This window comes from Manacus vitellinus, unplaced genomic scaffold (genome assembly GCF_001715985.3).
Source record: "Manacus vitellinus isolate BGI_N305 unplaced genomic scaffold, ASM171598v3 scaffold_1_pilon, whole genome shotgun sequence".
Taxonomy (NCBI): Eukaryota; Metazoa; Chordata; class Aves; order Passeriformes; family Pipridae; genus Manacus; species Manacus vitellinus.
The window spans coordinates 57,972-69,828 of record NW_021939396.1 but is presented as its reverse complement, the minus strand read 5'-3'; the positions used below and the strand labels follow the sequence as shown (position 1 = coordinate 69,828).

At 54.8% G+C, this 11,857-nt stretch overlaps 1 protein-coding gene across 1 annotated transcript in view; it reads left to right on the top strand.

Moving 5' to 3' along the window:
* The window catches only part of LOC103765888 (ubiquitin carboxyl-terminal hydrolase CYLD), a 14,612-nt gene extending 2,755 nt beyond the window's left edge, over positions 1-11,857 (top strand). Inside the window, exons 3-14 of the mRNA XM_029959358.1 lie at positions 145-219; positions 2,013-2,233; positions 2,681-2,834; positions 3,192-3,333; positions 3,887-3,997; positions 4,924-5,015; positions 5,708-5,774; positions 6,685-6,814; positions 7,027-7,135; positions 7,283-7,401; positions 8,806-9,025; positions 10,175-11,857. Of these exons, the coding sequence (XP_029815218.1) occupies positions 145-219; positions 2,013-2,233; positions 2,681-2,834; positions 3,192-3,333; positions 3,887-3,997; positions 4,924-5,015; positions 5,708-5,774; positions 6,685-6,814; positions 7,027-7,135; positions 7,283-7,401; positions 8,806-9,025; positions 10,175-10,359 (1,625 nt within the window). The 3' untranslated portion in view covers positions 10,360-11,857. The remainder of the gene's footprint in view (positions 1-144; positions 220-2,012; positions 2,234-2,680; positions 2,835-3,191; positions 3,334-3,886; positions 3,998-4,923; positions 5,016-5,707; positions 5,775-6,684; positions 6,815-7,026; positions 7,136-7,282; positions 7,402-8,805; positions 9,026-10,174) is intronic.

Sequence of the window (11,857 nt, the reverse complement as noted above, 5' to 3'; positions counted from 1 at the left end):
GATTTTCCAGTTTAAAATTCAGATTTTTGAATTTTCCAATGGAAAAAAAAACTGGGAAAAACATCTTAAAAAAAAAACAGAATTCCAGAATTCCCTCTTATTCCAGCGTTTTCTGATGGATTTTTTTGTTTTCCTTCCTCTCTTTTCAGGAAGAAGAAGGAACGACTGATATTTTCCGGGAAATCCCAATGGATTCTGTGGTGAAGGAGAGTTTGCCGAGTAGGTGATCGCCCTGTGGGAATTCCAGGGAGGGAATTTGGGATTTATTCCCTCTCTGCAAGGTCTGAAAATCCAATAAAAGCTGAGCCGATCGGGATTTATAGAAAAATCCCCGAGTTCCAGACGGAATTCTTTGGGTGAATCCCGGGAAGAAGAGTTTTTCCTCTGGGAAGAGGCTTTAATTTAGTGGGAGATGGAGCGGGGTGGGAAAAGCTCCGGTGGGAGTCGTTGGGAAAGGCAAGGAATCGGTGGGATCTCTCCAAAAATCATTGGAATTTTCGCTGATTCGTCTCCATAAAGGCAGAAAAATTCGGGAAGAACCCCCTGCTGCCATTCCAGGAGTTTAAGAAGGGCTGGATTAGCTCCGAGGCCGGGAAAGAGGGAACAGGGACATCCAAGGATCAGACCCAGCCGGGATGGGTTGAGGAAGGGCAGGGCCTGTTGGACCAACCTGAGCTCCTTTTGTGACCCACCTGGGGCATGAGGGGAAGGTGTGGATGTGTCTGGACTTTGGCAAAGCCTTGGGCACCGTCTCCCATGGGATAATCCTGGAAAAGGCTTGGACAGGGGCACTCTGGGCTGGGTTAGGAACTGGCTGAGGGCTGGGCCCAGAGTGGTGGGGATGGAGCTGCATCCAGTTGGGATCCGGTCACCAGTGGTGTCCCCAGGGATCAGTGCTGGGCCCAGTTCTGTTTAATGTCTTTATTGATGATTTAGATGAGGGGATCAAGTGAACCATCAGCAAATCTGCAGATGACACTAAGCTGGGCGGGAGTGTCTATCAGCTGGAAGGCAGGAGGGCTCTGCAGAGGGACCTGGAGAGTTTGGAGAGTTGGGCTGATTCCAACAGGATGAGGTTCAACCAGGCCAAGTGCCAGGTCCTGCACTTTGGCCACAACAACCCCCGGTAGCCCCACGGGCTGGGACAGAGTGGTTGGAGAGCAGCCAGGCAGGAAGGGAGCTGGGAGTTTGGATGGACAAGAAGCTGAACAGGAGCCAGAGTGTGCCCAGGTGGCCAAGAAGGCAAATGGATCCTGGCCTGGATCAGGAACAGTGTGGCCAACAGGTCCAAGGAAGTGATTCTGCCCCTGGACTCAGCACTGTGAGGCCACACCTGGAGTGCTGTGTCCAGTTCTGGGCCCTCAGTTCAGGAAGGACATTGAGGTGCTGGAGCAGGTCCAGAGAGCAACAAGGCTGGTGAAGGGTCTGGAGCACAATTCCCATGAGGAGAGGCTGAGGAAGCTGGGGGGGCTCAGCCTGGAGAGGAGGAGGCTCAGGGGAGACCTCCTCACTCTCTGCAACTCCCTGACAGGAGGGGGGAACTGGGTGGGGGTTGGTCTCTTTTCCCAGGCAACAATCAGCAAGACAAGAGGGCTCGGTCTCAAGCTGTGCCAGGGGAGGTTTAGGTTGGATATTGAGAAGGAATTCTTTCCAGAGAGGGTGCTCAGCCATTGGAATGGGCTGCTCAGGGAAGTGGGGGATTCTCCATCCCTGGAGATTTTTAAAAAGACTGGATGTGGCATCAGTGCCATGGGCTGGGAACCACAGCGGGGTTGGATCAAGGGTTGGATTTGATGATCTCGGAGGTCCCTTCCAACCCAGCTGATTCTATGGTTCTATGATTTCCATGATTCCCTGTCATCCTGTTGGACCAGCTTGGCCATCCGTTGGGAATTACACCTTGTGCTCATCTGTGTGGCCTGGAATTCCAGAACAGATCTGGAATTAGGGGAGATCCAGAGGTTCCATAATATTAATTCCCGCCTCACCCGACGTTTTGTGTCGTCCGCCAGGTTTGTTTCCGTCCTTCGACTCCGACGTGGGTTTGGGACCCCCAAATCCAAGGAAAGAGGAGACGAGCGAGAGCGGCGAGGAGGGCGACGGTGGGAATTCCCCCCTGGAAGTGAACTCCATGGTCCAGATCGCCTTGGACAAGGGGAGCCAAGTGTCGGGAATCATCCGCTGGTTGGGATTCCTGCCCCAGATTAAGGAGAAAATGGCTGGAGTGGAACTGGTGAGGGGCAGATTTGGGATCTCCGGGTACATCCAGGGGCTGGGAGCGCGTCCCGGGAAGGGAACGGAGCCGGGAAGGGTTTGGAGCAGCTGGGGGGGCTCATCCTGGAGAAAAGGGGGATCAGGGGGGATCCAAGGGGACAGGAAGGTGGAAATGGGTGGGATCGGGGGACAAGGGACAGGACAAGAGGGAACGGCCTCAAGTTGCACCAGGGGAGGTTTAGGCGGGATATTGGGAAAATTCCTTCCTGGAAAGGGTTGTAAAGCACTGGAAGGGGCTGCCCAGGGCGGGGGTGGGATCCCCATTCCTGGAGGGATTTCCCATCCCTGTGGATGTGGCCCTTTGTGGGGGACACAGTTTAGCGGTGGTGTGGGCTCTCAGAGCCTCAGAGCTCTTTTCCAACTCCCTGATCCCATAAATCCTGCCATTCCCGGATGTCTTCTCCAGGATGAAGACAAGGGGGTCACCGGGGGCGAGTGGTTGGGCAAATCCTACTTCCACTGCGCCCCAAAACGCGGCCTCTTTGTGAGGCTCAACTCCTGCCAGCCCGACCGGCGCTTCCAGAGCCTTCCCGACGCCCACCCCTCCCTCCTGGAATACGGTGAGTCCTCCGGGAAGCGGGAAAACCGGGAAGACTTCCCGTGGAGAAGGGAGGTCCTTCACCTGCTTTGAGTCCTGGGTTCTGGTGGCATCTGTGCCCCACCACACCCCTGGCACTGCTGGCTTCAGGGTGGGACTCCAAAGGTCTCAGAGGTCTTTCCCAACCTAAAAAAACTTCCATAGGGAACATCCCTACCGGCGCGAGAGGTCGTAAGCGATTCGGGAAACCGGGAAAACCCGGATTGAGAAGCCACCTTGGAGTTTTAGGCTCAGCTTATGACTCATGGGGGAGGAATCAGGGAAGGGCTGAGATGCCACTGAGGATTTGGGGACTCCAAGGGATTTGTTTTCCTTGCAGGAGAACGGGAAGTTCTTCCCCGGGCTCCTCCGGAGAGTTTTCCTCCCCTCCGGAACGAGGCGGCCGTGCGCGTCCTGCGGGGCCGGATGAAGGGCATCCAAGGCCACTGTAATTCCTGCTACATGGATGCAGCTCTCTTCAGGTGAGGAAATGGCTTCCCTGAGCGGGGTTTTAATCCCTAAATCGCAGCACTTCCCTGGATTTCTGCGTCGGTGGGATAAAACCACGGAGACGGAGCCCCGAGGCTGCTTTTCCAGCTCATTCCCAACCCTGGAAGGCTTTCCAGCCCTGAGGAACCCCCCTCCCCGTTCCCGTGTGTCTTGTCCTCCAGGGTGCTGAGAGCTCCCGGTTTTCCAGACTCGGACCATGCTGGCTCTGTCCCCGGAAGTTGTGGCTGGAATCACTTCCCAAGAACCCACCCGGGAGGTCCCAGCTGGGCTGTTTGGAGAGGAAAAGACTCCCTGGGGCCTTTCCCTGAGTTTTGGCTGCCAAGTAGGAATTCCCTTCTCCCTGAGCTCTTCCCTTGCTGTCTCCCAGTGTCCATTGATCCAGCTGTGCTGTCCCTCACCTCCCTGTCATTCCATGCATGGAATCTTGAGCATCCCAGCCATCGACTGTCACCATCCACCGGCATTTTGGGTTCCGGCCGTTGCTCCCAATCCATCGGGATTAAACCCATCCCACTCTTTCCACAGCCTCTTCTCCTGCACGTCCGTGCTGGACTCCATGCTCTTCATGCCCTTCCCACTGAATGACAGGAATGTGCAGGGAATTCTGCGGGATGAGATCGTGAATCCCCTCCGGAGGTGAGTCTCTGAGAATGCCGGGAGTTTTCCCTCTGCCTTCATTCCTTCTCTGCTGACCCTGGAGCTGGGAGCTGGCACCGAGGGAAAGGGATTTTTCCTGCCAGCCACATCCCACAGGAGAACAGGGAATGGTTTCCCACTGCCAGAGAGTAGGTTTAGGTGGGATATTGGGAAGAAATTCCTCCCTGGGAGGATGGGGAGGGGCTGGGATGGAATTCCCAGAGAAGCTGTGGCTGCCCCATCCCTGGAAGTGTCAAAGGGCAGGTTGGAGCAACCTGGGATAGTGGGAGGTGTCCCTGCCCAGGACAGGGGGGTTGGAATTCAACAATCTCTCCCAACCCAAACCATTCCATGATCCTGTGATGGTTCTTCCTGTTGTTCCTTTCCCTGGGATGTGAGACTGTGCCAGCTCCTTCCATGAGAGTCTCCCACTCTGGAGAAACCTTGGGAGCTGCACTTCCCAGGGAAAGAAAAAAGCAGGGATTCCTGGGGTTCCAACCACCTCTGGGTGGAATCCTGGAGTTGATGAAGCTTTACCTTCGTCAACAATTGATCCCAAAGAATTCCAGGCTGGATGAGGGGAGACCATCCACCTTCCAGAGCCTAAAGGGGCTCCTGGAGAACTGGAGAGGGAATTTGGACGAGGGATGGAGGGACAGGACAAGGGGGAGTGGCTTTAAACTGCCAGAGGGCAGGGATAGGTGGGATACTGGGAAGGAATTCTTCCCTATGAGGGTGGTGAGCAGCTGGAATAGAATTCCCAGAGAAGCGGTGGCTGCCCTGTCCCTGGAAGCATCCAAGGGATGCAACTTGGAGCAACCTGGCATAGTGGGTGGCATCCCTGCAGGTTAGAATCCCTTCCCACCCAACCCATTCCATGATTGAAACGCCCTGGAGGGATCACCCGGAGCCGGTTGTCGTTCCAGGACTGGATTTGTCCGGGCCAGCAGCGTGATGCACCTCCGGGAGCAGCTCACGGACAAGGGCCAATGTTCCAGCTTCACCAACGCTGAGAAAGGTCAGGAGCTCCCTCTGGAGCTTTTTCAGGGCTGCTTCCCTGTGTTTTGCCTCATCCAGGCACCAGCCGACCGCTGAATTTTGGGCTTTTCCCGGGAATGTGCTTTAAGGAGCCGGTGATTTATGGCAAAATTCACACGGAAAATGTTTTCGGCTTTTAAAACTTTCCGTGTCCATAGAGCCCTTTCCAGAGCCTAAAGGGGCTCCAGGAGAGCTGGAGAGGGAATTGGGATGAGGGATGGAGGGATAGGACACGGGGAATGGGATTAAACAGACAGAGGGCAGGGTGAGGTGGGATATTGGAAAGGAATTCTTCCCTGGGAGGGTGTGGGGAGGGGCTGGGATGGAATTCCCAGAGAAGCTGTGGCTTCCCCATCCCTGGAAGTGTCCAAGGCCAGGTTGGAGCAACCTGGGATAGTGGGAGGTGTCCCTACCTATGGAAGGGGGTTGGAACTGGATGATCTTTACGGTTCCTTCCCACCCAAACCATTCCAGGATTCCATGAAAGTGCAGTATCCCAAGGCTGGTTTGCCTTTTCCATGCTCCCCTTGGGATTTGTGCCTTATCCAAGTGCTCTCAGCCTTTATCCCGGTTGCCCCCTCACCTAAAAAATGAAATTCCAGGTTCATGGAATGTTGGCTCGTGTTTCCCTGGCAGCTTTTGGCTCCCATCCCTTTTCCCTCCCCTTTCCAGATCCCGAGGAATTCCTCAACCTCATAATGCAGCAGATCCTGGGAATGGAGCCACTCTTGAAACTCCAGTAGGTTTCCACAGCTGAGGGATGCAATTCCCAGGTTTTCCACCTCACATTCCCTGGGTTTGAGGGTCCTGGGTTTTCCCTTTCCACAGAGCTTTTTGGAAGCACAGCTCCGAGTTTTGGGCAGCTCCTTCTGCTGTCCCCCGTGATCCTGCTTGTTGGGATCTTCCCAGCCAGGAAAAAACACTTCCGAGCTCTCCCTGGAAGGCGCTGCCTTCGGAAAATCGGGATAAAAAGCCTCGTCCCACCCTCGGGGAGAGCCGAGAAGGGGTTTGAGGGCAGAGCCAGCAGGATCCAACAGCCTTTGGATAAATCTGGGATGCATCCAGGCTGCCGAGCTGGCTCCCATCCCAGAGCCCATGGATGCCATCCCAGGACTCCCACAAAGGGGATGAGGGGCTGGAGGAAGCCAAAAGTAACAGAAGGGGATTGTTGGATCTCCGCGCTCCTTTGTGGATCCGGGAACGCCGAGAAAAGGCCGAGCACAAAGGGGGCCTCTGTGCTGCAGCTCCCCTGCGTGGGGTTATCCTGAGGAAATCCTTCCCCTGCTGGATGGAGGCCTTGTGGGAGCTCTCCTGGAACAGCTCAGTGATGGGGATATCAATGGATCTCCCACCGGAGCAACCGTTGGATTGTCGGGCTTAAAAGCCGCTCCCAGGATTTTTTTTTTATATTTATATCCAGGAATTTTACCCATGGGAGTGGGATTTGGTGCTACAGGGGGGGACAACAAGGCTGAAAGTCCTACTTATCCCCCCTTCCCATGGCACAAATGTGGGATTTCCACGTGGAAAAAGGGCTGGGTGTGGCACCAAACCACCCCCGGTGCCTGGAGCCCGGAAGGTCCGGCGGGAGAATCCTCAGGGAGAATCCTCTGGAGGATTCTCAGCCATCCCACGACTATTCCCTGCAGGTCAGGAGGGCGGGAGCAGGATTGTTACTGCTACCAGATCTTCCTGGATAAGCAGGAGGATCTGGTGGTTCCCAACGTGCAGCAGTTGGTGGAACGTTCCTTCCTGTCCTCGGATCTGAAGCTGGTGGAGGTGAGGCCCTTCCCTCTGCTTCCTAAATACCTTCTGGGTCCCACATCCAACACCGAATCCAAGCCTGACTTGGGAAAAGGGCTCAGCTTTCCCCATTTCCCTTTTATCCCGCTAGAAACCGCAGCGGGAAGTCTTCATTCCCAAATTTAGAGCGGAACCTCCAAGCTTTGACTCTTCCGATTTCCCTTTCTTTTCCCCTTTCCTTTCCCCAGATCCCATCCTGCTTCATTATCCAAATGCCCCGTTTTGGGAAGGAATACAAAATGTTCAGCAAAATCATCCCTTCCTTGGAGCTGGACATCACAGACCTGCTGCTGGACAGTGAGTTGGGAATGACGGGCCGGGAGCTCTTGGGATCAGGGTGGGATCCTCCTCCTTCCCCAAGGAAGAATTCCCCACGGTTTTGGCGGGACAAGCTGGATTTCAGGGGGGGATCTGGGGAAGCCCCAGCCTCTGTTGTCCCTGCAGGTCCCAGGGAATGCTGCCTGTGTGGAGATGTTGCCACCCTGGAATGTTTGGAATGTTTCCAGGACCAGGTGTTCGCAGCCACGGGCCTGAAGCAGTTCTGCAGCTCCTGCTCCAGACAGGTATTTTTCCTTGGATGCTCCCCAGGAATCCACTCTCGGCATGAGGTTGAACCCTCCCAAAATTTCCCTGGATGTTGGGCACGGAGTCATTCCCACAGGGTGCTGAACCCTCTGCTCACACAGAGTCTAAAGAATCATGGAATCATAAAATCATGGAATGCTTCAGGTTGGGAAGGAGCTTAATTATCATGGAATTCCAACCCCCTGCCATGGGCAGGGACACCTTCCACTATCCCAGGTTGCTCCAAGCCCTGTCCAGCCTGGCTTTGGACATTTCAGCTTCACATCCACAGCTTCTCTGGACAACCTATTCCATAAAAAAGCACAAATCCTAACCTGTTCCATGAAAGCCCCTAATCCTGCACAAACTGGGTGTGATCCCACACCATGAGCATTCCCAAACCTTCTTGGAGGGTGACAGGCTCCAGTTTCAGCTTCTTCCTGCCAGGCTGTTGCCACAACAGCATTCCCAGACATCCAGGGAACACAGGAGTCAGAGAATTTGGGAATAAACTGGGAATCTGACCCCTGTCCCCTCTCCCAGGGTCAATCCCAACCTGTCCCCTCCCTCAGGATCATTCCTGTCCCCTCCCTCAGGATCATTCCCATCCCCTCCCTCAGGATCATTCCCATCCCTCCCTCAGGATCTTTCCCATCCCCTCCCTCAGGATCATTCCCATCCCCTCCCTCAGGATCATTCCCATCCCTTCCCTCAGGTTCACTCCCATCCCCTCAGGATCATTCCCATCCTGTCCCTCAGGATCATTCCCATCCTGTCCCTCAGGATCATTCCTGTTCCTTCCCTCAGGATCATTCCCATCCCCTCCCTCAGGATCACTCCCATCCCCTCAGGATCATTCCCATCCTGTCCCTCAGGATCATTCCCGTTCCTTCCCTCAGGATCATTCCCATCCCCGCAGGATCATTCCCATCCCCTCCCTCAGGATCATTCCCATCCCCTCCCTCAGGATCATTCCCATCCCCTCTCTCCAGATCATTCCCATCCCCTCCCTCAGGTTCATTCCCATTCCTTCCCTCAGGATCATTCCCATCCCCTCAGGTTCATTCCCATCCCTTCAGGATCATTCCCATCCCCTCCCTCAGGTTCACTCCCCTCCCTCAGGTTCATTCCCATCCCTCCCTCAGGATCATTCCCCTCCCTCAGGATCATTCCCATCCCCTCCCTCAGGATCATTCCCATCCCCTCCCTCAGGTTCATTCCCATCCCTCAGGATCATTCCTATCCCCTCCCTCAGGATCATTCCCCTCCCTCAGGATCATTCCCCTCCCTCAGGATCATTCCCATCCCTCCCTCAGGATCATTCCCATCCCCTCCCTCAGGTTCACTCCCCTCCCTGAGGATCATTCCCATCCCCTCAGGCTCATTCCCATCCCCTCCCTCAGGTTCACTCCCATCACCGACGCAAAGCACACAAACCGGCGCGGCTGCACATCCCGGAGGAATTCCAGCGGTGGAATTCCCGGCGGAGGCAGCCGATCCCTCGGGAGAAGCTGGAGCTCTTTGCCGTGCTCTGCATCGAGACCAGTCACTACGTGGCCTTCGTCAAGTACGGCCCCGGGAAGGAGCACTGGATGTTCTTCGACAGCATGGCCGACCGGCATGGTGAGCGCCGGCATTCCGGAAGCTCCCGGGAGCTGCTCAGCACACCCTTTCCCTCTGGAATTCCCTGCCCAGCTGAGTCTCGCTCTGGATCTTGCTTCCATTGAATTAGATTCCAGAAAAAATAGGGCCAAACCAAGGTGGGAGTTCTTCCAAGAGCTTCCATCCATGGCCAGGCCAAGGTGGGAGTTATTCCAGGAACTTCCATCCATGACCAGGCCAAGGTGGGAGTTATTCCAGGAGCTTCCATCTCTGGATACGTTCAGACAAGTCCACTTTTTCCCTCTGAAATTCCCTGTCCAGCTTAGTCTCTCTCTGGATCTTGCTCCCATTGAATTAGACTCCAGAAAAAAATAGGGCCAAGCCGAGGTGGGAGTTCTTCCAGGTTCTTCCATCCATGGCCAGGCCGAGGTGGGAGTTCTTCCAGGAGCTTCCATCCTCTGGATACATTTAAGCAAATCCGCCTTTTCCCTCTGAAATTCCCTGTCCAGTTTAGTCTCTCTCTGGATCTTGCTTCCATTGAATTAGATTCCAGAGAATAGTGTGGCCAAGCCAAAGTGGGAATTCTTCCAGGAGATTCCATCCATGGCCAAGCCATGGTGAGAGTTCTTCCAGGTGATTCCATCCTCTGGCTACGTTCAAACACAGGGATTTAAACCCAGTCCCAGCTGGGCATGGATTGTTCTCCTGTCCTTCCAACTTTGTTCTTATCATGGAATCATGGAAGATTTGGTTTGGGTTGGAAGGGAATTTCGAAGGTCAAGGAATTCCAACCCCCATTTCCATGGGCAGGGACTCCTCCCACTATCCCAGGTTGTTCCAACCTGGCCTTGGACACTTCCAGGGATGGGGCAGCCACAGCTTCTCTGGGAATTCCATTCCAACCCCTCCCCACCTTCCCAGGGAAGAATTCCTTCCCAGTATCCCATCCAACCCTCTGGCAGTGGGAAGCCATTCCCTGTGTGCTGTCCCTCCATCCCTCATCCCAATTCCCTCTCCAGCTCTCCTGGAGCCCCTTTAGGCTCTGGAATGTGGATGTTCCCCCCTCATCCAACCTCTTCCAGCGCTTTTGACCTCCAGGTATCTCCTGGAGCTGCAGGAGCTCATCCCTCGGGATCTGAGCCGGGCCTTCCCTCCTTTTCCCTGCCGTAGGTGGCGAAAGCGGCTTCAACATTCCCGCCGTGACGCTGTGCCCGGAGGTCGCCAAATACCTGGAATTGCCCTTGGCCGGGCTGGCCCTGGAGCAGCCCCGGGATATGGATGGAGTGGCCAAAAGGCTCTTCTGTGACGCCTACATGTACCTGTTCCAGAGCCGGAAAATGGCCCTGTACAAGTGACCTGGAGCGGCCTCGGGAATCCGGGATCGCTTCCCAGCCCCTCGGGAACAAGCCGAGTCTGGACGCAACAAGCTGCACTTGGGAGCCTCTTCTTACCTCTCCTGGTATCCCGCTATCCACGGGTTTGGGAAATCCAGGCTTTATCCCGTGGGCACAGCTGGACTTTGGAATTATTGACGCCCGGATCCCGTCTCGTTCCGCACGTTCCCATCCCGCCCTTTTCCCTTCCCGCCCTCCTTTTCTCCCGTCCCTCCGAAGCCGAGGACCAGCAGCAACCAAAGCACTGGGATTCATCCTCAGCTTTTCGGGGAGCACAAGGAATCCGCAGCCTCCCCTTCCCTAAAAACATCCTCGCCTGGATTCGGGGGAGTGGGAAAACCGGGTGGGAGCCGGTTGGGATGGATCAGGAGGAGGGGTTTTCCCTCTAAATCCCTCGATTATCTGCACTTCCCTTATATCCAGCACTTTTTGCCCGCCATCCCTCGGGCGTCTCGAGCTGAAAATATCCCTTAAAACCAGACATTCCTGGAAGAAGAAAACTGGGAGAAGGATGGAGCACCTGCCGCTCCCTCCCTTCGGCAAACTCCGTGCGGGATTTGGGGTTTCCACTTGACTCTTGAGCACTTCCCATCCCGATTTTTTTTTTTCCACGTCAGCTTCCAAGTTCGGTGCCAAACACCGGAATTCCAAGGGCAGAAATGGGAAAAACCCCAAATAAACAAAAAAACACTTTTGGATTTCCTGCCCTGAGTCCAGGAAAGTTTCGGGATTCGGTGGGAATTGATATTCCATGAAGTTTAATAAATTCGTGAACTGGGGGATTCATGGATGTGGAATTCCAGCGGCGGGACACCCAAAACCTTGTGGGACACCTCCAGGAATCCTGGATTTGCAGCTTTAACCCCTCTCCCTGCTCTTTTCTTTCTTTTCCCTGTTTAGTGCAGGAATTTTCCCACCCGGCTTCGGATCCGTCCCGGTGGCTCGGGCCATGCGGTTTAGGATCTTCTTGGCATTCCAATCCCTATGGAATCCTTCCACTTGGATAAGTCCCACTTGGAGTTCTGGGCCTGGTTTGAGCTCCCCAGTCCGGGAGAGACGAAGAGAATCCAAGGAAGAGCCGTGAAGGGATGAAGGGATTGGATGAAGGGATTGGAGCAGGAGAGGCTGGAAGAGCTGGGATTGTCCATCCTGGAGAAGGGGAATCTCCTCAATATCCATAAATTCCTGAAGGAACCCCCGGGAGCTTCTGTGCCCGGTGCCAGGACCAAAGTGGTTTCACTTGGATTCCCTCCGGACATTGGGAATCAAATCCTTGGGGGTGATAGGGGGAATTCCAGGAATTCCACTGGCACAGGTCGCTCCCCTCGTCCACCCAAGTCGTTCTTCATTCCTCTTTCCCCAAAAAACTCAGGACAACCTTTCCTCAGGCACAATGAACTCCGGGATTTTTTGGTGCTTTGCTCTAAAAAAAAAAAAATATGGAACTTCCGGCGAAATA